At 45.0% G+C, this 27,158-nt stretch overlaps 1 protein-coding gene across 2 annotated transcripts in view; it reads right to left on the bottom strand.

Moving 5' to 3' along the window:
• Positions 1 to 26,875, bottom strand: part of KCNQ4 (potassium voltage-gated channel subfamily Q member 4) — an 861,160-nt gene extending 834,285 nt beyond the window's left edge. The window contains exon 1 of one of the 2 annotated variants that reach the window (XM_069223287.1): positions 24,865 to 26,875. In XM_069223287.1, coding sequence (XP_069079388.1) covers positions 24,865 to 25,163 — 299 coding nt within the window. In that variant the 5' untranslated portion in view covers positions 25,164 to 26,875. The remainder of the gene's footprint in view (positions 1 to 24,864) is intronic. The other variant, XM_069223288.1, reaches the window with a different exon arrangement.
• Between the last annotated feature and the right edge of the window lie 283 nt (positions 26,876 to 27,158).

The following is a 27,158-nucleotide window of genomic DNA, read 5'->3' as shown; positions in this document are numbered from 1 at the left end:
CCAAAGTTTCCACTTCTTTGATCCAGTCAGCCAGCTTACCCTGTTCTGCTCTCAGCAGGCCCAAGCTTTTGGATACCATGCTGTTGTCATGCTGGAGGATGATTTTTGTATCTGTGAATGAAACAAGGACTTTGTCCAGATGCATGTGGAGAGAGAAATCGGAGGATTCCTGATCTTTAGTTTCTCCAAGCTGTGGTGGGGTGGGCTCCCCCACACCGGGTGATGCCCCTGTCTGACTGGCCATCAGCTTCCCCATAGTGACTATGAGCACTGGTCTCATCTCCACGTGTGACCCCTTCCGTGCTCAGAGTACCGGACAGGTCACAATAGCCCACTCCCCAGCACCTCCAGCTACCGGTGTCTGAGGGGGGGGGGGGGTTCAGCAAGTCTCCCAGGTAGGAGGTCAAAACTGCCAGGTCCCTCATCCCATGGCAGGTTGCCCCCTGCCCACTTCAAGGGTGTCAGTGACAGTACCACACAGCGGGGGCTGGTTTCAACCAGACTTAGCCCCACTCCCTGTTCTTCAGGGTACTGACTTCCACTTCAGGGGCCCAGTCTCTCACTCTCTATAAATCCCTCCAGTCTCCGCATCAGGCGTGGTGGGGTGGGGGGGGGGGGGAGAGGAACATCCAGGCAATGTAGGAGTGTCCCCAGACCCGTGCCTGCACTAGACCCCAACTCAGGTCCCAAGTAGTTCTAAATGTCCCAGTGGTACTTTGATGCATTTGTCACTCTCCCCTCTGCGGGCCCCTACAGCCCATTTCTGCATCCTCATCATCCAGGGAGGCTCCATTCACTCGTCCTATGGAGCCAACCGAACACTTTCAGCCCTGCTAAGCAGACAGCCACTTTGGTCAAAGGTCTCTCCAGAAGGCAGCCCTCAATAAGCCTCCCAGCCATCACTGGGGTAATTGATGCTGGGAACACATTATTAAAAACAGGAAGTGAAATACTGGATTACATTGCTTTGTTGTGGATAGAAAACAATGAAAAAATATACCAATGTAGGTGATATTACTCTTTACAAATGAACATGACATGACATAATATAAAAAATAACATTCTGGCTGTAGAAGGGATAGACTGTTGAAGTTGCTCTCTGTAATGTTCAGCTGATAGCTGCACAGAGTCATCGAAAAAGCAGTCAACAGCCAACTCAACACATTTATAGAAGACCACAACATCCTCAACATCTCCCAATCTGGATTCAGGAAAGACCATAGCACCGAAACAGCCCTCCTGGCCACCACAGATGACATCCGCTCCCTGCTGGACAAGGAAGAGACGGCGGCACTCATCCTACTAGACCTCTCTACGGTTTTTGACACAGTTTCCCATCACACCCTGATAAGAAGACTCCACGAAGCTGGCATCAGAGACAAGGCCCTCGACTGGATCCAATCCTTCCTCTCCGGCAGAACTCAATGAGTGAGACTCGCCCCCTTCCTCGCAGATCCCCCCTCACCTATGGAATTCCCCAGGGATCCTCCCTCAGCCCCACGTTGTTTAATGTCTACCGGCCTCGCTAGCCACCCTCATCAGAAGCTACGGAATAAACATCATCTCCTACGCCGATGACACCCAATCCATTCTCTCCCTTTCCAACTAGCCCGACAAAGCCAGATACAACTTCCATGAAGGCATGGAAGCAGTTGCCAACTGGAAGAGAAACAGTTGCCTTCAACTAAATGCAAACAAGACAGAATTACTCATCATGAGCCCTCAACACAATGCGTGGAACAACTCCTGGTGGCCACCCACCCTCGGAAAACTGCCCACCCCCTCCAGCCAAGCCTGCAACCTTGGAATCATCCTAGACTCTGACCTCAGCATGAACCATCAAATTAACTCAGTCACCTTCACCTGCTTTTGCAACCTCGGCCTCCTTCGCAAGTCCCTCAAGTGGATCCCCCTTGAACACAGAAGAACCGTCACACACGCCCTCATCACCAGCAGACTGGTCTACGCAATGCACCCTACACCGGAATCAACAAAAAACTCACCCACAAACTAGAAAACATCCAGAACGCCGCCGCCAGACTGGTACTTGACCTACCTCGACACTGCCACATCTCACAACACCTGCACACACTGCACTAGCTCCCCACAGAGAAAAGAATCACTTTTGAGATCCTCACACAAAGCTATCCACAACACCAGACCAGCCTATCTGAACCAGGCACTCAACTTCCACATACCCCACAGGGCCCTACGCTCAGCCCAGCTCTCTCTTGCCTGGAACACCCTACCCATCCACAACAGACAAACCACCTCCCTCCTCAGCTTCACGAAGGAACTGAAGACATGGCTTTTTTAAGACCCACCTCACCAGTAAGCACTACAATTCCCCCCCCCCCAAGTGCCTTGAGACCCTAACAGGTGAGTAGTTGCGCTTTACAAGCACGGATTGATTGATTGATTAGTATTAGAATGTTCAGGCTTTGTTTACCTATCATAATCCCAAAGATTATAAAACATTGGGTGGGCATCAGTAAATGTGTGGAAAGTTATTTGGGGGCTGTTGCTAGTATGATGAAACCCATATTTCACAGGTACCTATGACATATGTTCCACATTTCACAAAGACTGATGAAATATGTTCAATTTTTCTCAGGGATTGAAGAAATATTTCCCATATTTGAAAACACCAATATATATATATATGTATATATACACACACTGAAAAAAAAACAAAGGTTACGGGGAGATTATAGTTAGAAACCGTAGAAATTCAGCTTTTATAGTTATTTAAAGTAGCTACAACTCATGCCCCAAGATAATTGGTAACTATAACTCTCTCCCTTGCCATTTTTTTTTATGCAGTTAGGGATTGGCCACAGGGCTTGGCCTGCATATTCATCCTGTCCCACCCTTCACACAACCTTTAGACATGCGCAGCAGGTGGTTGGATGCAGGACCTGGCCTCAGCCCCAATGTGCTGCCAGCCTCATGCTACACATGGCTTTGGCCATGTGCAATGGGGGATTAGCTGAAGGGCCAGACCTGTGGCCATGCCCTACAGCCAACCTCCTACATGCTGCCAACCCCACACTGGGTTGGTTGAGTGTGTGTTTTATTTTTTTCCGTTGGGCTCCGGGTCTATGGACTGTTGCAGATTTACACCGGGGGTCATGCTGAGACCCGCTGTGGATCCGCTATCAACTCAAAAAAAATTGGAGCAATTTTTGCCCATGAGGGGCTTCTCAATCTGTCCTATGGAGTCAATACACAAAATGGCGGCTGCAACTTTTCTCTTAGGTTGCAGCCAGACAATCAGGGCTTGCTTTTCCCCGGGATCTACAGATCCGCCATCCCAAGATATGTATTTTTTTTTAACTTTAAATATCTCCGAAACTACTAAACAGATTTACACCAAATGACAAAAAAGGAGCTTTCTGGACCAAGATCTAGCTTTCTGCCAAATTTGGTGTAATTTCATGAAGCAGTTTGGCCTGCAAAAATGCTTATGGAAATTGCATGAGGAAAAAGCAGTTTGGGACTCCCCCATCTTTCTTGACCCCTGCTTCACAAATCACCCTGATACTTTTAAGACAGCAGTTGAAGTGAGTTGCAAACTACTTTTTGTGAGGCTTCCATAAACGCCGCAAAGGTTTTTGGCAAATCAAAAAAACGCTTTTCCGATGGAAACTACGTCTCTAACATGCTGGCCAGTGGGTTATATATGTATATATATATATGTACATATATATATATTTATATAACTAGTAACATTTATTTAAGTGACAAAAAAGGCCATTGAAATTTGACATAGTTTACTTGGCTAACTGTAACTTATGTCTTCGCCATGCACTGTTTATGACCTCCTATAATATATTCTCATGAGATGGGTCCCATGAGACCAATTATCCAAATACACATAACTTTTTGATCCCTTTAAGCCCAGCCAAGCCCCTGTTTAAAAAGTAATTTCCTAAGGGAATTAATTGGGAAATCAATATTTTGGGACATACCTTTTTCCTTGCAGTTGATAGATCAGCATGAATGTTTCCATGAAGGATCTGAGATGGATGAACTGATTCCTGGAAAATTTTGTGGCGGTTGGTCAAATAGTGACAAATAATTGGCAAAACAAAAATGCTCTTCCTATGGGAACTCTGATCTAGGTATAACTACACAGTGGTGTTACCTACCACCATTATTTTCTATGATAAGGTGTTGCAGAGCCAGTGGTTGGCCATGAGAGGTGATGGACTTATTCCATCACTGAGCTGGAGTACATTTACTGCTGTTTTGGGTCATTTTTGGATGTAGTAAATTTAGAAGAGTGGTTTGGGAATAGTAATAGTAATGGGCTTACTCTTGTGTGGGTCGGTGCACATCCCTCCCTAAACTCTCTATAAACATTTCATAACCCCTTCTTACTCCTCCCTAAACCCCACCTGTCCCTAAAAACCCCATTGTTCCACCACTCCAACAGCTCTACCCCTATATTTACTACTAAGTAGTAAACTTACATATGTGAGGATCTTTCCATAGAAAAGAGAGGAGAGGTGGAGTTAGAGATTTACACTTGTAGGTCTGTGAATAGCATTTTGTAGCACTTAGGTAGCACTATTTTATTACTACTAAACATACTACAAAATTCAGTTTGTGAATAGGGCTCAAAATCTTTAAATAATGACATAACTCCTTATAAACAAACAACACTCTATCCTCTTCACAATAATGTCATTGACAATATCAATGGTAATGTGATATGCAATGTCATCAATGGAGTCAACTTCATGCAACCCTGCATTTGTGTTGCATGGTTCTCATGTGTATGTGGACCATAGGCTTCTCCAATGAGTAGCTCGTGAGCAACTGGTAGCTCTCCAGCTACATGTGAGCCGCTCTTCTGTGTGCCGCACAGCCAACTAAACTGGAAGCTTTTGTTTGGTTGAATTAGTATATGTCTGTAAAAATTGAAATGTGTCTACGCGAGATAACAATGTGTGTTTTTCATAACCCATAATATCCAAAATGTATTTAAAGCATGCAACTTTAGGAGACATTATTAATATAATTAACTTGCTTCCAGAGGCATTGCAGCTGTAGATGTTATATATTACCCTTGTATAGGTGTTCCAGATTGGCATACACTTTTTATGTTGAGTTTAGGCATCACGCAAGCGCTGTCTCTCGACATATTCTAATCTACGTCTGTTGGCTTTAACCACGCCCATTTCACACCCATCCCTTACATTCGTTCCTTGGCCTGCCTTTCAAAATTCCCTTGATTTCATAGTAAAATGATTCATGTCTGTCCTGCCTTGAGGCTGCTTTGTTACTGCCTTGCAGACTGGCAGACTGACCCTGTTCTATGGATGACTGCACGATCGGCCATGTAGCTTAGTGTGGCACAGTATTATTTTCTTTTGCCTTGCCGCTTCTCTCTGTGTGGCCATGAGTTGTTTCTTCCTCTTCCTTGTCATGGGCATTCCGCTGTTTCTTTGTGGTGTCTGAATGCTTTACATGAGGACGTGAAGTTTCACATAGCCTAAACTCGATCAGAAGAGCCCTTTACATAACTACACACTTAGCGCAACATCAATTGAAAGAGCACTTTACATCATTACGTGAAGTTACATATAGCACAGCCCCGTAATTATTTTTAATTTCAAACAACATATTACTCTTGTCTCCCCTCCCTCGTATTCTGAATGCACAACGTAAAACTTTTATCAAAACGGGCACCGAGGTTCGTTTTTCAGTACTTGCCTGAAATTCACTGGGGATGTGTTGAATTGAACATTGCAGGGTGCAGTACCTTATGCGGCCAAAAGGGAGACCCTTGGTGTAGTATCTGCTTAATTCAGCCAGCCCAGTCTTGATAGGAGCGCCCTATGTCAGTTTGTGTTGTAAAAACATCATGGAGGCCACGCAGATCTCTTCTCGAACGGGACTTCTTTGACATTTCCTTTCAAATCCTTCATTCGTGTAAGTCACGGAAACATTTTATCAAACAACAACTTTCGCTGCTGCTAACATACACGAAAGCCACAAATATCGCTAGCACATATTATCACCCACATAGGAAGCTGTACCTGATACTTGTCTCTTTCAGGCTCCTGGGGGCACCTGGAGTGTTTCATACCCACAAGAGAGGGAGCATTGCCTTCGAACACACATACGCCTTGATGCATGACACTCTTTCCCCTCAAGTAGACTATCCTAATGGCAATATTTTTGTCGTTTTTTGGTGGTTACAGTTTCTCAAAATGCTCTGGCAACATTTTAGCATTATGAAAGAATTAAACAAACAATCCTTAAAACAGGAAGTAGTCCTTGGGTCTCACAGGTTCAGCAGATGTGTTAAACAGGGTATTTAAACAATATACTGAAGTTGTTCTTTCTAGCAAATATGCAGCACGCTTATTGAATGTTTTGAAAAATATTTGAGACATGGTTTTCGGGGGATAAGGTTCCATTAAGCAAGCTCTCATAAATGTTGCATCTTTAGAGGTAGAACATAATGTACAAAAGGCAAATGTACACACTGGCTTCTCGGCATATGATAACAGCAAATTATATTTAACATTGTGGGTAAGCCCTTTCCTAAATCCTTGTGTGTGAGAGATTTACAAAAAACACTGTGGGAGAAGATTGTTTTTGTAACATGGAAGCAATACACACATTGAGTCACATATTGCTGTACTGTGAAATGTTTAACTATTTGTGAACAATTTCTCCATTTATTTTGGAAGTATTCAGTCGGCATGAAGAATGATGAGTGAACTGTCTTCCGCATTCTAGAGCTTAGGCTTGTATTATATTTTAACACAAGTCTCTGTTAAATAGCGACGTCTACAAGGTTCTGGGAAGAGGTAAAAGAATGAAAGAAAGTTTGGGGTAAATTTTTTGTAAATGATGTGGATGATTACAATTTTTGGTACAGCTGTGAAATAAAGATGCACACATTGTAATGGTAGTTACTAACCACACTTCGCAATGGAAGCGCGTTTCAGCATTTTCCAGCTATGCATCTCGTTTGAATTCTCTTCCATCTGATGAGATTCTCAGGTAGGACATTTTCCATGCAATGACTGCACAAAGCCCTCGGGCTGAAATATATACAAGGAATGCTTGCCCCTGGGAAAGGACAATTTACAATGAATATACGTCAGTGTTCTTGGTAATTTTAATATTTGTCCTTATTTGATTAACAAGTAAAAGAGGGAAGCATGAGGTATGTTGCTTCCTCGTTATTAAGGTTATGTTCTACTTGGACTTTAATTGAACAATATGAGGAATTTGTCTTAATTCTGTTCCCTCCACTTTCACCTACCCTCTTTCCCATGGTGACCACCCCCGATCCCCAACTGCCAAGGTATCATAAATAAGAAAGTATCTGTCAATATTTGTTATAAAAGTATTTTCATGGATTGTACGAGTTTCTGATTTCCATAGAAAAAACTTTCAATGTAGCCATGTCATCTGAAACACTGCTCCAGAAGTCAATGTACAACATTATTCGAAGCCATTTTTACCTCAATCATTGCAAACTCTTTGACAATAATGATAGAGGTGATTGTTGTATGACCTGAGTAGCCACATATTGTTAATTATGTTCTGATATCTTAACAGGGTCAAACATCACAAGTTGGGGCCTTCGCTTTGAACTTCTTGTATGATACCCTGGGGCTCAGTGTGGTTTTGGGAAGATAGAAAAATCTCTCTGTTGAATCTTTTGGTTGCTACCAGGCCATAATAATGGATAATGGAGGACACACCTGATTAAAAATGTGCCATAGTTAGAAAATGTAAATTAGACAAAACAGAATATAGGATGTTCATCCAAAAATAAACAACATCCCCTGGTCTGCAAGGCACAGACAATCTTGAAGCAAAGCACTTTTTCATATAAATGTCTGAAGTTTAATTTAAAACAGCCTCAAGCACTCATGCCCTGGAAATGATCCAAGTATATGGACATTCTTGCCAGTCAAAAACCGATCACCTCCCCCTCTGAGTGAATTCAAAAGTAAACTAAAGTATCACTTTCTAACATTCTACCAATAACATTCTGCCATTGCAGATATGTCAACGTCTCTTGATGCTGTCAACTCCCATCCCCCCAGGATTGGAGGTTTTAGGCTCAGTCATCTGCTTTATGCCGACAATCTTGCATTATTTAGTTGCGCTAAGATCGGCCTTCAACAGCTGCTTAACCAACTTGCATCTTATACTTCTGTGAATCAATTGGAAGTTAATATGCTCAAAACAAAAGTGGTCTGCTTTGGGAGGAAAAAACATTCAGGCTCTAGTTGGTATTTTAAAAGTTGTAAACTTGTTTCCGACTAGTCTTACAAATATTTAGGGGTACACTTTGATTCCAAGGGAAGCTTTATTAAACATAAGAAGGAAATTGTGCTCAAAGCTATGGCACTGCAGGTCACTTTTTCTAAATCATCTAAAGTTTGAAAGGGACAGAAGCTCCTTCCCTTAATGGAAGTTATAAGAGCAAAGATTATCCCTTTGCTGACCTATGGTCAAGAAATTGTGTTGGGTAAAGGCTCCTGCCTATTAAATAGGCTGGTCAATCAAATCTACAAAAGAGTCCTTCACGTTCTGTGCTTGGCTTCACCCGCGCAGGTATGGTTGGAATTTGGGCTTCCGGATTTGGTGGCAGTTGGTGCTGGTGCTTTCTTGAAGCTTTGTTATAAATTGTGTCAGGCCACGGATGGTCACCTGGAGGCAGTCTTGTGGCAAGAAATTAGTGAGTCGAAATCGAAGGGTACTTATTCTTATTTTTTGGTTGAATGCAAACAGCGACTAGATCCTGGCGATCTTTGGGAAAGCAATCCCTCCTACTCTCTGTTTAAAATAGATGTAAAAGGCTTATTCAACTGTATTCGCACAACTCTGACTGTTCCCTCCTCGCTTAACGGAAGCATGCCTTTAAGCCAGATATGTCTTCTAGCTTTCTCTCCTGCTCTTATGGGTTTCGGTTGAAAAAGGCCATTATGGCCCGAAGGATGGGCAATTGGGGCTTTCTAAAACATTTACCACAATGGCAGCCATCCTCCGGGGAAGGAGTGACATGCAGAGGTTGTAGTAATGCGGACGAGACTATCGATCATGTGGTTTGCCTGTGCCCTGCTTTACTAAAGGAGCATAGATTCTTGCTTCGGAGCAAATGGAATGAACTGGGAATTCGCTCCTGTTGAGAGGCTATCATCCAGTCTTTGGACCCAGCCAATCCAACACTAAGGGGGTCATTCTGACCCTGGCGGTAAAAACCGCCAGGGCCAACGACCGCGGGAGCACCGCCAACAGGCTGGCGGTGCTCCCTTGGGCATTCTGACCACGGCGATACAGCCGCGGTCAGAAACGGAAAACCGGCGGTGTACCGCCGGTTCTCCGCTGCCCTGGGGAATCCTCCATGGGATTCCGAGCCCCATACCGCCATCCTGCTCCTGGCAGTTTTGGCCGCCAGGAAGAGGATGGCGGTATGGGGTGTCATGGGGCCCCTGGGGGCTCCTGCAGTGCCCATGCCAATGGCATGGGCACTTCAGGGGCCCCCGTAACAGGGCCCCACCAAGATTTTCAGTGTCTGCCATGCTACTGCACCCGTCGCACCCCTTCCACTCCGCCGGCTCCATTCGGAGCCGGCATCCTCATGGAAGGGTGTTTCCCGCTGGGCTGGCGGGCGGCCTTCTGGCGGTCGCCCGCCAGCCCAGCGGGAAACCCAGAATAACCGCGGCGGTCTTTTGACCGCACAGCGGTATTCTGCCGGCGGGACTTTGGCGGGCGGCCTCCGCCGCCCGCCAAAGTCAGAATGAGGGCCTAAATGTGTTATTGACTAAATTTATTAAAATTGCACATTCCAAATTTGGTGGCACTGTGAGCAATGAATAGGTATAATCGGAATTTCTTCTGCGCTCTTGCCACAATGCCCGTTATTGGTCAGGCCGTGGAGTTCCAGCGGCATATGGTTGGTATTTAATGTAATTACTATTTAAAGCACTACGCACTTTTAGGGCTGTGCCTTATGTATTTTGACTTTTTATGTATTATGTGGGGTTCTGGGCTGGGTGTCTGTTTAATTTTTATATTGTAGGATTGTCTCACATTTTTAGGCAGGAATGCAGTTTTTTAATGTGTTATGCGTGTTTAAATCAAAGTGTGTTTTTAGCATGAATTCCGTTTTTGATTGTATTTATTCTTGATTGCTTCTTTGCTCTCTTGTTTATTTGTATTGGATTTTATTATCTGTACAATAAATTATTTGTTCAATAACATCCAAAAGCGCTCCTATTTACACTTGAACACATAGCAGACTGATTCAGCCATGAACTATTTCCTAACCTAGTTTAAAAGGATAAGTGTTATTAAGTGCATGTGTTTCATAGGGTGCCAAGTGAGGGCTTACACTGGATCTTCACCTCTGTGCTCATTAAGCTGTAATAGTATACTCTGTCATGTGAATTGCCCTTACGCGTTGTATGGCTACATTATTTTCACTAAGTTTTCTAATATGGCGTTTGCCTCTGTTTGTCTGCTATTTTATTATATGCTTTTTGCCTTAAAATGTGTCTCCTGTTGTAAACTGTGCTGCTTCTCTAGATGGAGTCTAGCCTGTGATATAGAAAAACAACCCAAATTAAAAAATCACTAGGAATTCCCACCCTTCCTCTCGTAACGGTGGACTGTATAGTCCATAAAACAGAATTTGTTGAACCTCCAGCACAAAAGGATTTGTAACTGCAATCATCTAAAAGTAGACTTGGGTAGAGCCTTTTTACAATCACAATAGGCATGCCACTCAAGAAACTTCAGGGTGCAATCAGGCACAAGGACACGCCCACTTTTGATGTGCACTACACACATAAGCATGCGAAGAACTGATGCAAGGTTGTTTGCTGTACTACATGCACAACCACCAAATAAAAAAAAACTCCGGACCATTTGATGCACATCACGGCAGATTAAATAAATGGCATTTGTTCTTTGTAAATACAATGTTATGTCCTGAAAAAGGCTAGGTTTACCAGCTGATACCCAAGGCTGGAACATATGTCAACCTCTAATAACAAGCATGCAAGAGACCAATGCCCTTTTATTGACCAGTCAATCAGACAGGGTCCCGTCTAACAAAGGTTTGCAGTGGTGGAGTTTCAGCTAGTTCTGCCTTCAGAAATCTTTGATCGGAATGCCGTACAATAGAGGGCCACCCGTCTCTGTATAATGCGCTCGCAACCGTCACCTTTGTCTCTGTTTTCAGCTACTTCACAATACAAATTATTACTTACACTATGCCGATCCAGTGCTGCCTATAAAATCCTGCCTTTAATTTTAAATATGATGTTCACCTTTAAATCTTTAAAGAAAAATTATGTTTACACTCGTTTTTATGCTTTCCTATTCACATTTATCATGCCGTTATCTGCAACTGACAACTAACAGCAAACTCCCACTCTTCCTAAACAACCGGCCAAGATCGGTACAGTTCTTGGGAAGTAAATTCTCCTTCCTATGTCTAAAATAGTGACATCAGTAACTCGAGATAAGTTTACAGGTTGCCAGTCTGGCCTACTTAACTACATGATGCAAACTGAAAAGTGTTAGTGCTGTGTTAACAACAGCTGTTTCTGTTTGAACAATAATAGTGCAGTGTATGCAGCTTTTGTGGAAAAACACATAGCATTACACAAAAAGTGCAGTGTTTACAATCTATATAATCTAAGCGTCTGTTTGCATAAAATACATATAAAATAACATAGTATTCATAGTGTGCCTGTCCTCTTAATGTGGGGACTTTTTCTTTATCAAAAATGGCTATGACATATTAGTAGGGGTGGGCTGAAATCACAAAGCTTCTCTCCACAGACAAAATTCCGCAGTTATATAAAAACTCCCCGAAATTCCGTGGAGTTCTGCCAACGGCATAAATATGCACGTTGCAAGGCCCGTGCTGCAATTTAGTGCTAGTAGCGTGAACAGCACCTAAAAATCAGCACAAATGGAACTAGAGGTGGGCAGGAGCACGGCCATTCGAGCTGATTTTGCTGCCACTCGCATAGCAAATCTACTCAAGAAGCAGCCCTTTCACCTCAACTACTAACAACCCCCCACATTGGAAAATTGTGTTAGTGGATGCCAAATCCTGCTTGCATTTCTAGAGCCTCAGAGAAAAAAAATCTGCCATGCAGCGATTGACGGAATTTGGCTGGAACTCCATGTTACAAGAGTAACAAAGAGTCACCCAATTATGGCAATTCCGGGGACAGAATGAAACATTCCACCCACCCCTGCATATTAGTTTTCTCCCTCCCTATAGTGGGGGTAGAGTGAGGGCAGGGGTCATCTGTCAGGGAGACCAGCCATAATAAGGGCAAGCAGGCTTTCTGACATACATTGGCAGAGGATACTGGGCCCAACAGTCGTGACTGAAGTTATGTGGTGTCCTATGGTCCTACAGCTCTGTAAACTGGGCCATGCACAACCCTTTCTTTACTAGGCTCTCAAGGTATAGAGGGCGAGCAATCCAAGACTTCTCTGGGAGGTAGCATGGAGGTCAGAATTCAACAATCAACCAAGAGACGCAATAACGTGAACGTCCAGCCTAGTGCTTGTCTTTTGGTAAAAAAAAACAAAAACAAAAAAACAAGACTTTAATTATTCAAGAAAACTAAATACTATGCACTCTGATAATGAACACAGGGGAGAAACCACAGTTATATTTTTCAAATAATGATATTCCCTCTCACTCAAATATCCTTTCCCAAACCAGGGAATTTCTAGGGGCTATAGTATCCAACCAACACTGTCGGCAGAGCCACGAATTAAACAAAGGTGTAAATAATCACAATCATGTAACTCAGTGTAACTTTGTCTTACCATGATCTCCTTCATGTGGCAAGTCATCAATGTTGGACATGCACTGTCTTCAAGCATGCCTCCATTCAGTAACTCTGACTGCAGAGAGCAACACGTGCATGCTGGCTCCTGCAGGTTATGTGACAAACCAGATGCCCTACATGCTCACAGGGACTGCTGTCGAAAGGGTGAAGTGGAAGATAGCACTGACAGAAGGCAACAAAGGTCCATATGTCACAATAATGCCATGTACATGCAGGCTGTCTCTCCGACCGGACATTTGCTATTTAATGGTGTATCAATGTGGCATCTCAAGCCAATCATCAAATAGAGAGGTGCAGCTGTGGATTCCCAGGCAGATCAGACTTCCAACAGTAAGGTGATGTTGCATCCTCCCATGCCAATCCGCCATCTAAAAGCTAGGCACAGTTGTGGCCTCCACATCAATCAGGCAGTCAGCAGCAAGCTGCAGTTGTAGACTCCAGTGCCGATCAGGAATTCAACAGGGAGGTGCATCTGCTTCATATGGTTCATGGCCTCAGTGAATGGCAGGTAAGGCCTCATTGAGTTGGGAATAGTCTTTGGAACAGTTCTATGTCAAGAACCAGACAAAGAGACCAGCAGGAACCCCTCACAACACACGCCATTCCTGGATTCCCTCTGTGTGCTTCTCACTCTGGGAACACACTGGGGTTTCTCTCCTTGACAGTCTCAACCTGCGGGCCAGACACATTCCTTCACTCTCAGCGGGCAGACAGGTTTTCAAGACACTAGGGACACTCTCAGCTCCTCCAATAAAAAGCGAGGACTTGCACTGTCAGGCAGGCACCGCCCTTGGTTACAAAGGAGCTCTGCAGAGCACTTTGTGCCTTGGTCATGAAAGATTTGAAACTGGGACAAAGTGGGGTAGTTTTGATTCCACTTTTGTACACATTTCTATACCCGATGACCATGTCTAACTTTGGAACCATTTAGGGGTGGTTCTCTTTCAAGTGTCAGGCTGATTTTCATTTTAGTAAAGTGGTGCTTTTCAGAAGTAGTACTGGGGATGTTCCAAGCAGGAGCACCCAACACATGAGCACAATTAAGTGTGAAATTACTGTACATGGCTATCTTTGGAGTTTCTGGAGCAGCAATTTGGTCAAACAAAAGGACAGGCCTCACTGACAAACATCCGTCCTTACTTTTAACAACAGAAACTGCAGTCCCACTCTTTAACCATACCATCTACTAAATGGTACTGCTCAGGAAGAAGTCATCAATGGCCCCTTGTAACAAAGTTTTCATGGAATTTCTAATGGTAGTTCTTTCCACCTCACTTCAATTTCTGGTTTTCCATCCTCCAGACATGGCCGGAGTCATCCACCCTAGGCCAGAGTCATCCAAAATACATCCCACTTGTGTCATACTGAACCTGACATTTGCACATATGCCAGATTAGTGTGATGCAGAGCCAGAACCTTGCTCTCGCATTTTGTTTTCAGAATAGTTTCCAAAGTTGTTACCCTAGCCTCACAAAGTGTGTGGAAGCGATACCCCACAATTCTGCACAGCCTTTGGCAAAACAAACAGCAGAGCTTGCAGTGAGCTGGGTCAATTTAAAGTCAAGTAATTTTGTAAAAATAGTGTCATTTCAAGAAATCGCAAGCCCAACCCCTGTTTCCTAACTATGCAGTTTTAGAGTATATATTCTTCAATAGAATTGTAATTTCTCACCCTTTTCAATTAATGTATCTTTCTGTACCTGAAAACATAATATCTTATGAAAAATATTGGTCTCATTTTGATCTTAGAGCTCAGGACTTCTCTTTCATGACTTAATAAAAGTTCTGTCTTGCCACGCTACCTCTAAGAAAGAACATAGCAGACAAGAAAAAATACATTTACCTAACTATACCACAGTGCACTGAGCACGCCATTTGGTTCTCCTGGGTCATGCCAATTTAAAGTGGTGACCAAAGAGATGCTCTTATCTAGTCTTAGGACATAGCTTCTAGTACCGTAATAAGGAGGAGGCATAAACGATAGGTGCACTAATTATAGTTGGGAGTAAAACATGTAAGCAGGCAGTAAGTAACTGTGTACAGGAATAATAATCAATATGTCAACCAGTGGCGAAACGAAAAATGAGGGAGGCCCCCTCTGAAGTCACTCGGGTGCTCTCAGGCCAGAATACTGTTCTGAAGTGGCCTCCTGGAGCTTGCCCCCATCACCCAAACCGTGGGGGCTGCAGGGGCCTTTGTTATGCTCCTGATGTGAACACAAGACAGAGATGCTGTCAAATGAATAAAATAATGCCAAATGGTTAAAAACGGGATTTGATAACAGGAGAGGGGTAACCTTGCACCTTTTTCTAAAGGCAGAAATACTTCCTATCACTGCAAAATACACCTCATAAGCAACCAATCAAGTTCGCCAGCCAGATCAGGTACTGCACAATCTTTATTAAGCCCATCAACATTGCAGCCTAAATGTTCTCTGCAATATCTGAAGAAATGATGCTGACAAACAGGCATTTACCTGGAGAAAATCCAGTGTTTAACTATCAAGTAAATGAATATCAAAAAGAGTGACCCTACCCATCTTTAACAATGAACAATTATCCTGTAAACAAACCTCAATGTCTAGATCGTAACCAGAGTTTCAAAAAGCTTTGAAAACAGCAATACTTGCAACAAAAGTCATGTTGGTCTTGGGTGATGAAATATGTCTGAATTTGGATCAAAACCTCTTGATCTTTAAACTTTTTCAAAGTGTGGTTCGTCATCCAGTCGAATTAGAAACTACAGTAAAACTTTATGGCACCCCTGGATGATGGACCCTCATTGGCCAGTTCTGCTTTCAAACTGATGGAAGGAAATGGTCAACAGAGGGAAGTTTTATTTCCACTCCTCATCCGTCCCTCTTTCCTGTATGAAGAGTAGGGCTGATACCAGACTATTGTAACCATCATATCTTCTAGCAGAAATATTGTGTCCTAAAAACTGTTTACAAAAGTATTCTTCCACTGGAGTACAGAAAATGTTAATCAAATGGGACGATATTTTTGTAAATTCTATTTAGGGCACAATATTTCACACTCACATTATTTTTGTTAATAATAGTCCACCATAAGATAAAACCCTCTTCAGCTTTTTTTAAATACAACAGCATTTGCTAACCTTTCGTCAGGTGACCAATGAAGAACACACTTGTCCTGTACAGATTTACAATATAGTCATTATATCTAAGGAAACAACAAATTCTACGAAGTAATTCCAGAAGGGTGGGTTCTGATTTAGAGTTTAGTGCATTCAAAGGAACTCAGTTACATAGTGAGAGGTTATCCTGGATCTATGGCTTGGATCGAGCCCTGACTAACGATGCACCCCGACATGTGGTACGCTATTTCTCTAGGTTTATTAGACAGACTTTGGGGCAATCTAGGCAGCAGCATAGCTTGTTCAGTAGGATTTGGGGGGTAGTGGGGTTTGAGCTTCAGATTTCCGGCCAATCACTGTGGCATATAATGTTAAAATACACTATACAACAAGCAGGGTGCATGAAAGGGGCTTAAGGGGCTGGAGAAAGGGAAGGAAATGCAGATTGTTAGGAGTATCAAGTGAAAGAAACACAATATTTTGTAAAGTTATCAATATTTTTAGGAGTTTTAAAACAGAGATGAGAGAGAGGGTGTGTGTCTGTTTTTGTCAGTGGGTGCATGAAAAAATCCCAGGTGAAATCCGACAAACACCACACTATATCCAACAGAAAGCACCCAACTATTCACCAGAAAATACATTTATTAGGGGGTGTAACACCCCAAACATCACCCGCCCTCGAAGTTCCTGAACGAGGGTAGATGTGGAGTGTGGAATGAGAAACTACTACACCAGGTAAGTATTTTTTTTTTTTGGGGTGGCAGACAGGTAAATAAGTCAATAGTTGGCAAACTACCTATGTGGTTGAATTGCACTCCCTTTCTGTTGCACAGTTTATTTGCCAAATCCACTGAGACGTGCTTACTCGGTCGACAAACATACGGAACTGACAAGAAAATGAAAGGATAGCACTGCAGCAGGGAAAGCAATTGAAAATACGTGCGTCAAGTAAGAAAACAAAAAAGAACTGCCTCCCTCTGCAGAGAATTACAAAGTTTCCAAGCTTCCAAATTTCCCGGATCTAGAGAGAGTAGCTTATCCAGTCCAGCTTTTTTTCCTTTAAGTTCTGGGGTTTCTAGTCCTTTTTGTCCAGGTTCTAAACCCGGACAACATGCCCCACCATGCAAAGCATAACTTGGGTGGAGCGAACCAGTGACCTGAGACCTCTGACTTTAACTGTTTGGTTCCAGGGAAATCATGGGCTAAAATCCTGTAAACGCACAACGCAATAACCGTAAAGTGTAACCGTTCCATTTAAGGAACAAGTCAATGAGCTTCCTGAAAGGAGAGCTTGAAGCCATCCTTTCTGGGAGAATCAGCAATAGCTGCCTCGCGGCAGAGACGCCAGATATTGGAGAGTGCGCGGCATGTTCTGAAACCGCGATCCTACAATAAAACCCTGGAGACCGTCACGTGATGCAGCTCATTCCAACAACCTGGGAAGGGTTTTCCGAAAAAGAAAGATGCCATTCACCAGCGGCTGCAGGCCCGGAGCGCTTCACAGACCAGAGTCCTCTGCGCAGAGAAAGGCTCCAGGAGTCGGACACGAGGCGCGAAGAACAGCCATGACGAGCAAACTGTTTCTAAGGGCATATGAGCTCTTTGTACGAGAACCAGACTACAATATAGAAAGGCAGATTGTTTTTTCAATTTTTTGGACGGGGCGATGAAGTGATTTCCTCAGATCCCATAGATGCAGAGCAGACATCGGGACTCAAACGTAGTACCCCCGTTCCAAAGTCGGTAGCTCCCGCGGTTGTCACAACATTACTCTTACCAGCGTTGTATCAGTTGAAGAGGGACAGGCGGGGAAACGGGGCACAGGTGCCTTGTGACAAACCCAGGCCAGACCTGGAGGCGCAGAGTTCCCACATATTCCTGTTTCTTGACTCAGTAGCTCCTCCAGTCCAGGATCTGTGTACTAAACCCCCCTTCAATAAATGTATCATCTAGTAAGTAGTTGGGTACAGCCAGTGCTCTAAATGGGCCCGTACTGAGTGCTAAGTACCGACCCGTTTTTATTTTGAGAGTGAGAGTACCTGCACTTCTCAAGAAAAACGCAATACTTTTAATTGGAGAGTACCGGCACTTCTCAGAAACAAGAGGTACTCTGTTACAGAGTACCTGCACTTTTATTTTTCCATTTCAAGCACTGGGTACAGCGTATTTCATTTAGGTATGGTGCGGTGTATCGGATCTCACCTGAGATTTTTACATACAAAAAAAGACAAAAGCACACACATGCACTCACTCTCGTCCCTGTTTTGAAGTTCGTCAAAAGTATTGCTTATTTTGCAAAATATTGTGTTTCATATACCCTTACAATGTGCGCTCCCCACCCCTGACCCTTAATCCTCTTTCATTCTCTGCTTGCTTCTCCTATAATATATTTTGATACGATATGCTAGGATAATTATTGGGAAATCTGAAGCTGAACCACGTCCCCCCAATTTTACTGACTAAGCTATGCCCGTGTGGATCAGCTCCTTACGCTCATTATCTTGGGGGGCTCTATAAACACATGCAGAGAACAGACAATAAATAAGTACCCCATTCTTTCGTGCCTTCAGCATTATTACCAGGCTCCACCTTCAATCCTGTCGAGGTTACCAGGTCCATGCATTATGTGCTGCTCAAGTCCAGGGTTTTTCTTTGAATTCTGGGACTTACGCTCTTGTTTATTGTATTATAAAAGAAGACTACCAGTCCCATAATTCAAAGGAAAAAACCTGGACTGGAGAAGCACATCACACATAAACCTAGAAAACTTGGCAGCTATGCAACCTTTATAGTGCCCTGGAGCATGGAGAACAGTAAAGAATGGTCAAAGAATGAATGGGAAGAAATATATGGGACGCCTGATGACGGGAAAATAGAAATAAATAGAGGACAATAGGTGGTGGAGAATGGAGACGAGTGTAAGCAAAGATGTGGAGAGTAAAGTGGCAAGGGACTGGAATTGTAATAAGCAGCACTGATCAGGTGAAGCTGCGAAAGGAAGAATGGAAGTAAATATAGGGAGAATAAGTGAAGATGGGAAGGGAGGAATCTAAATAAAGATAAGAGAGGAAACAGGAAGGCAAAGAATGGTATTAAAGGGAGGTGAGCAAGTGAGGATGGACAAATAGAAATGGACATAAAGAGTGGAGCTCAAGTGGAGAATACAGGGAAGAATGGTAGCAAGTATAGAAATGAAGATAAAGTAACATGGGTGTGAAGAGTAGACGTAGTGATGGGAGAGAGAGAAGGAATGGAAGTAAATAATGATAAACTATTGAAGAGTGACCCAAAAGAGTGGAAGAAGTGATGGGGACACCAGAAAGGAATTAAAGGACATAAAGATGGGGAGAGAGAAATGGATGAAGAGGAATGTGGGTGAAGATGTGGAGGAATGGTAAAGAGGAATAGAGAGAGTAACAGAAGTAAGGCTACAGAGAAGGGCTTGGAGACTACAAGGGCAGCAATAGGCATAAGTATGCAGAGACTAGCTGGAGGGGCATATGGTAAGAAATCAAAGTAAATTTCCATAGAAATTTGTGTTATGCTTGTTATGAAAAATTCCGGAAAACATACCATTAAGTCACTTCAAGTAATTTTGCCTCACTAAGTGTAGAAATTAACCGCAAGTGTGCCACTCAAGGTAAAAATGTACCGCTAAAACACAGGAACAACAGAACGCAAGCGGCTATTGTTTGTGGTGCATTTTTTTGCACTGTTTTTTCAGTTTGAAATGTGTTCTTGCATCAAACATGTATGCTTGAGCAGTACTTCATGCTAAAATATAGCTCTAAAAGACAGATTTACATTTTCTCTAATTATGGTATTTTGTTTCATTTTGCCAAAATTTCGCATAATAGTGCAAAAGAAAATTACGTACATTTCTCACACTCTGAAAATAGAGGAAGAAATGGAAGTAATATGCAAAGAACTGGCTAATGGGTACAGAGGAAGGAATGAAAGTAGAAGGCAGAGAATGACCTGGGGTAGAGGGGAAGAAATTGAAGTAAAATACAGTGTGTGGAGGGGTAAAGAGGAAGAAATTGAAGTAGATATTAAATCTGAGTGAAAGTTTAAGGATGCCAGCGAATTTCAAAAATTTGCAGAATTTCACCTTATTCAATTTCATTACATTTTTTTTAAAAACAAGTGCGTGTATAGCATAAGAAAGGCTTGTGTGAGACCAGGGAATGACTCGTTCGCTAGAAAAATGTAACACCATGACACATTTTCTACCTGAATCAGCCTCTTACGTCTTGATGGGTCTTGCACAGCTAATTATTTTAGGTGCCCGCTTTCTTAAAAATACAAAATAAAAAAAGTTATGCAGGATACCAAAGAACCCTCTTAAGGTGTAATTTCAAGAAAGAAAATTCACAATTTTGCACACCCGGGAAAAATACAAAGAATACCGAGGGAGGTATGATAGTAAGAGTACAGTAAGTGTAAGGAGGGGCAAACTTGTGGGGAAAATGTCCATAACAAATCAGAGTGAGCAAAGAAAGTAACTGTGTATTCCTTCATTCATTTTTGCTTTGAACTAAGATGCAGCTTTTCAGCCACCCCAGAGCAGACTGGGAGTGTGAAATGATGTGGACACAATGACAATGACCAAATTCAAGAGATGCAGACGGTGCCTTCACTCAGTGGTCCTCGGGATGCTACAGTGGGAATAAGGCACACTCTTGCTGCCAGGGCAGACATCTCCAGCGCTCCATATAATGCTGCATTGAAGAGTCTCTGGAGACCCTAACTGCTGGGGATCAGGCGCACTTCACGGTGACCTGAGACACAGCAGCTGCTTGCAGAGCAGACCCTCAGGTTACCCTCGTGTTAAAGAGAGATGGACTCCTGACTGCCCAGGGTGCACTAGCTGCTCACAGTGGAGCAGTCTGGAGAGACATCCCTGCTGCCTGCAGCAGGGCACCCCTTTGGCACAGGTTACCTATTATGCATTGTTTACATTGCTTAAATAATTAAAGAGATTTGCCTCACGTTACTGTCATTGCACCACGAAAGGCCTCAGTGCAGCATTGACCTCTACGGTATTGTAGGCCTAGCGTAGGTGGGTAACGTGTAAGCACTTCTTAAAGCACTTATAAAAATATTGCTTTAGAATGTTTTGAAGCGGAAGGCATGCCAGTCTTAGAATGGATGCTGCTTTTGCAGGTACACTTGTGTTTCCCTGCACTGTGGCACTACTGTGGCACCTCTCTTACACACTTTTTGGAAGTCAACCCCAGATCACAATGTGGTGCCAAACCAATGCCAGTTTTGTGCTAGAAGATGACAAATAACAAATATTAATACGTATTGGATGACCATGTAACATGGCTTTTCCCTGCATTCAAGGGGTTCTGGTGACATCACAAAATACGATGGCAATCAGGTTGTAAATGTCACTAGAATCTGAGAATGGGATGTCTTCCGCCTTCCCCATTATTTAACTATTTATATTAGTTATGAAAACGATGATTTTTCAAACGAGGGACTGTTTATTGCAAACGGTAAACGAAATACTCGATCACATTGTTTTGTAGCTTGTGTTAAAAAGAAGGCAAGCAGTTAATTATGTAGTTAGGAATGCATAATTAAAAAAAAAAAAAAGTCTGATTTGGGGAAAGAAGCATTTTCTATCTGTAGAAGGGAGAGTCTGTTGAAGCTCTTCTCTGCAGGGTGCACGGAATAATGGCTACTAATTGAAACTAGTCTTCGAATTTTCTTTACCTTTCATGAATAGAAAGTTGTTTTAAAAATACACAACGGTAAACTCAGCAGAGTAGGCTGGGGCTGCCATCCTGATGATGAAATACACATTTCACAGGAAAACATCAAATGTTTTCCACATTTCAGGGGTTCCTTTGAAATATGGATTTTTACAGTACTGCAAAAAAAAGCACCCAGACCTGTTCATGTAATGAGCTACAACATGCTGTGCGTTGGTTAATGTTAAATACATCTGTTTGCAACTTCTATACATGAGAAAACAGCATAATGCAACTATGACCTACTCAAGATATCAGGCCGATGGAGGAATCGGAGAACCAGAAAAGACCTCCCCCTTAAAACAGCAGGATTCTGAACCTCTCGTGATCTACAACAATCCTTCTCTGTAGAGGCCTCCACCTTTAGGAACTGCTTGCCTACTTGTATCAGACCCGCTCCTCCCCCCCCCCCTTTCTTTCTGACCTCTGACCCAGCAATCCCCGTAGTGTACATTCAGGATCAGATCCGAGTCCCACCCCGCTCTCAGAACTGACCCATGTGACATACTTGCATCTTTCACCCTCCGTCCCTCTGCCCTCATCACACCCGTCTTCGCATTTACTCCACCCTCCCCATGCTGGTTCATTCCCTCCCTCACGCCCTCAATTATGCTAATACTACTCCCTCCTCTAGCCCCTCCCCCATCTCCTAGGTCACTTGCCTACTCTCATCCTGCATCCCACCTCGGTGCGCTCCTCCTCCATGAACGCCAGTTTATGTCACGACCTGTGTCGCTTTATTGTTTACTAATTACCAATTGCATGTCAGACTTTATGTCGCATTTATTGATAACACCTAATGCGCGACTGTACATCGGGTGACCATGTGCGACAGGAATCTGGAAAAAAAATAAATATAAAGTAGATCCGCAGAACTATACTATGTACTAACACCATTATTTGCCCTTGTTCGTAACGGCGCAAAATGTCCAAATCAACTTGTTTGTGCGGTGTATCTCAAATATTATTTGCAGAATTTGATTTAAAGGATTCCTTAAACTCCAATCGTTTGTGAATACGATGTAAAACGGGTGGCGGGAGCCTGGGAGCTCTGGGTTACTCCAGGCACTTCTCGCGTTACTTCTGGAGAACTCTTTGCTCACGCACTAGCAGACGGCAGGTGGGGGTCTGGGGCGCTTGGGGCATCTCCCATCGGGGCCATACCGGGGAACAAAAGCCTCTCTCCCTCCCGCACCCCAAAGATAGTGGCTCGCATTAGACCTCGTGTACCCTTCCGGTGCCCGGCCTTGTAGTGGAGCTGCTCTCAACACTCGCCGAAGCCGTCTCACGCGTTTATACCTGAACTGTGTAAAGACTGAGTTACGTATGTTGATTGTACAAAGAGTGACCCCCTGAGTTGAACTGTGTGAAGAGGTAGCTCCGTATGTGGACTGCATCAAGACTGAGCTCCTGAGATGAACTGTGTAAAGAGTGAGTTCCGTATCTGGACTGTGTCAAGAGTGAGCTCCTGAGCTGGAATGTGTAAAGAGTGAGCTCGTGCTCCGGACTGTGTAAAGCATGAACTCCCGAACTGGACTGTGTGAAGTGTGAGCTTCTAAGCTGGGCTGTTTAAAGAGTGAGCTCCATACGTGCACTGTATCAAGAGCTGGACTCTGCGAAGAGTGAGCTCCGTATGTAGACTGTGTTAAGAGTGAGCTCCTGAGCTGAAATGTGTAAATAGTGAGCTCAGTATCCGGACTGTGTAGAGCGTGAGCTCGTGCTCTGGACTGTGTAAAGCATGAACTCCTAAACTGGACTATGTCAAGTGTGAGCTCCCGAGCTGGACTGTGTGAAGAGTGAGCTCCTGAGCTGGACTGTGTAAAGAGTGAGCTCCATACGTGGACTGTGTAAAGAGTGAGCTCCCGGGCTGGACTCTGCGAAGAGTGAGCTTCGTATGTAAAGTGTGTCAACGGTGAGCTCCTGAGCTGGACTGTGTAAAGAGTGAACCCCGTATGTGGACTGTGTTAAGAGTGAACTCCTGAGCTGGACTGTATAACGAGTGAGCTCCGTATGTGGACTGTGTAAAGCTTGAGCTTCTAAGGTGAACTGTGTGAAGAGGGAGCTCCGTATGTGAACTGTATCAAGAGTGAGCTCCTGAACTGCACTGCGTGCAGGGGGAGCTCTGTATGTGGACTGCGTGAAGGGTGAGCTCCGAAAGTGGACTGCGTGAAGAGTGAGCTTCGTGTGTGTACAGTGCGAAGTGTCAGCTCCTGGGCTGGACTGTGTAAAGAGTGATCCCTTGATCCATGACAAGAGTCCGCCTATGCCCCACACGCTGTGGCAAGCTGGAAAGTGACTTTCACCCCAATATTCTGAGGGTTCACTAGACCTTAGCATACGCTAGAATTGTGCTGGTCCCATCCACAGCAAAGGGCGCAATGAGGCATGGCGGCACCCACGTGTGCCAAGCCTGGTGTATGCAGACCGCCCAAACAACCCACACATCTAACCCCTTCAAGCAGTTGGTACGAGAACTGGAAATGCCCTTTGTTACAGATTTAAGAATCAAGTTTCAGGTGCCAAGATGGCACTTGCTTCACATCAACAGGACCACATCCTCCCACAAATCTACCAATAACAGCAGTGAATAGTGTAGTATAGTGCAGCACACGTCTTCAAGACGTTAGCAGTTCCAAGCAGTGAGGTTCATGCAGGCCGCCTTCACGGTCGACAAAAAGTAAGTGTTTGAGGCATTACACGTCCCACCGAAACAAACACACGTCAGCGCAGGAGTAATTCATGACAGGTCCTGAAGTGTCCCTGCTACAAACACACAGGACCCGCCACGAGTGTGTCAGATATTCTGACGGCACCTGCCCACGATGGACAGTGGACAATTTGAGGTATAAGAACTAAACAATTGGGAGGGCGTGTTGTTTACCCCGAACTCTCAGCGCCCACGCGCTTATCAGTGTCACATATAGAGAACAGGTTCTCACAAATGCAGCCCCAACCATCCATCTAGGTCAGGGTCCGGTTAAGGCGTTCTGGATCTCTGTGCTTGTTCACCGGACCCTCTCGCCCCACCGTCACCGCACGCACGCGTCAAGACTTCGTGGCGCCGGATCATACCCACAGGACAATAAACTTCCATCATGCATGTTTCAAGCCAAAGATTTGGGGCGCCTGCCCATACTCACATGAAGGCGTGGTAGATAAAAGCCCAGCCCCGGGGTCGTTCCAGCACGTTGTACAAATAGTTCTGTAACCGCCGGTAGCGCTTGTTGGAGGCAGCGTTCCTGCCCCCCGATCCTGGGGGAGCTGGTAATGGGGTCCCCAGCAGACCCAGTCGCTTGGGGCTACCTGGGTCGCTGTGGACGGTGGTGAGGGCAACAAACTCCGCCCGGCTGTCCTGGCAAGAGGAGCTGGGGGCCAGAGAGAGTGTGGAGAGTCGCCCATTATCGGTCTGGGGTGATGAGGGGTCCTCCTCATTGATCATGATGAGGGGCACTTAGCGGGACCCAGGGGGCAGGCGGGCCGGAGAAGCAGGGGCCCCTGTGCTCATCCCCGCTAGGCAAATGTCTTTCCAGGCTGCCTTCAACCGAGTTTGCATTCAGGTGACGTCACTGTGGTGGGGGCGCCTAGAACCCCCACTCCTAAAGCAATAGCGAATGGGTAGAATAACAAATGGCAAACTTGCTTACTGTCCTAGCACTGATGTGGCACAATGCTTCTTATACTGGCACTGCTTGGACTACAATGTCTCCTCCCCTGGCACTGCTGCACTTTCTATTGCTTCCTTGGCACTTATAGGGCCAGAAAGCCCTTCCATGCCCTGTGATACCACCCAGTCTCTTCGTAGCCTTCTGCCCTGGCACTGATGGTATCACAGATGAAGTCCTGCTATTTGGCGCTGCTAAGTTCAGGGAACTATTTCTTCCTATCTTGGCACTGCTAACATTACTGGGCCTTCTCCTGAACCGGCAAACATTTCTGGACCGCCTTCTGCTGTTCCAGCATCAATTGGTCCCACGAAGTAATTCTGGTCTGCTGCCGCCAGTGCACCGCGGTAGTTAGCGCTCTGAGACTTGTGACTGGCATCAGAGAGCGTCCTGTTCCTCTTCTGGCACGTGGGGTGTCCCAGGTGCATTTCACTCACCCTGGAGTCACGCCGCCTGCCATGGCACAGTTGGGGCACCCTGCAGTCTTCGTCTGGTGGGTCACTTTTTGTGTCACGCAAAGCCTTGCTCTGGCATTTTTATGGTGACAGTGTTTTCACGCAAGCTCATGCCTCACAAAAGCTTCACCACTGATAATGTCAGGGCCCTGCCTTGCCTGGTACCTCTGGGAGCACAGATCCCTGACGTGCCACTTGCCGTCCCCTACCTTGGCACACAAGACAGTGCTCTCTCTCTCCTCCTTCCCTTTCTTTGCAAAGTTTCCCCTCCTTATCCTGGCATAGGTTGGTATCTTCACTTCTCCTCGCCTCTGCACTGGCGGGTGTGGTGTCTCGCCTTGGACTCTGTCAAATGTATGTCTTGACTTACTAGCCTTGGTTGAAGTTGGGTTCCGGCCCCATGCTTGTCGCTAGTTTGTATGGGGTCTATTTCTCCCTTCACACAGGATGCCTTAGTGGCTCTTGCTGCCCTGGAAAAGGTTGTGCTGTCTCCTAGTGCCCTGGCACAGGTAAACGAGTTATCTCTTCCTTTCTTTAGAAGGAGTTGTGTTGCCTTCTATTGTCCTGGCACGGGTGTGTGCGGGGTCTCTCTTCCTGTTCTGGCAAAAGTTGGCGTGGTGTCTCCCTCTGTCCTGGCAAGGGTTGGTGTCTTCTGTGGCCCTACCCTGGCAAAGGATGCAGCCTTGTTTCCTTCCGCCCTGTCACACCAGAGTTGCCTCTCGCGGCTCTGGCACAGTTACTACTGCATTTCTTGCACTGAAGCCCGTCGGTATTTTCTTATGCCAGCTCGCTGCCGTCTTTTGCTAGTCACTGCCGTCCTCTCGCGCTGTAGCCTGGTTGTCGTTACTTCTCCTTGCCCTGCCACTGTTCGAGGAGTTGTCTCGCCTCCTTTTGCTGAAGTCTTGGCCAGTTCTGCTAGCAGAAGGTCACCCCCGATGTCCCGTCTTGGAGCCCCTTCACTACAACAGCTGCTACCCCTCTGGTTTGCCCACAGCTGGCTGTCCGCTGCTGCCGGGCCCTGGGCGGGCACAGAGAACGACCAACCAGAGGGAGGGAGGGCTCCACGAACCGGCTGCTGAGGAGGCTCTCGCGGGGGAGGAGCTGGGGCTCATTCCCGACTCTACAGGACTTGGAACAGACATGGGAGGTCTGTGGAGCGTCAGGAGCCCGGCTCTGCCCCTGCCGCCATGTCCTGCCCCCTCGGGCGTTCTCTGAGTCTCTTCTGCCCCCACCCCGGATTTCAGCCGGAACCTCCTCCTTCTGCCCGTAGTATAGCCGGCTCTTTATTTCTGCCCCCTCCCCTTCAGGTGCCGCCCA

Source organism: Pleurodeles waltl, chromosome 3_1 (assembly GCF_031143425.1).
Source record: "Pleurodeles waltl isolate 20211129_DDA chromosome 3_1, aPleWal1.hap1.20221129, whole genome shotgun sequence".
NCBI lineage: Eukaryota > Metazoa > Chordata > Amphibia > Caudata > Salamandridae > Pleurodeles > Pleurodeles waltl.
Note: the sequence above shows the minus strand (reverse complement) of the source record. Positions and strands in the feature narration are given on the sequence as shown.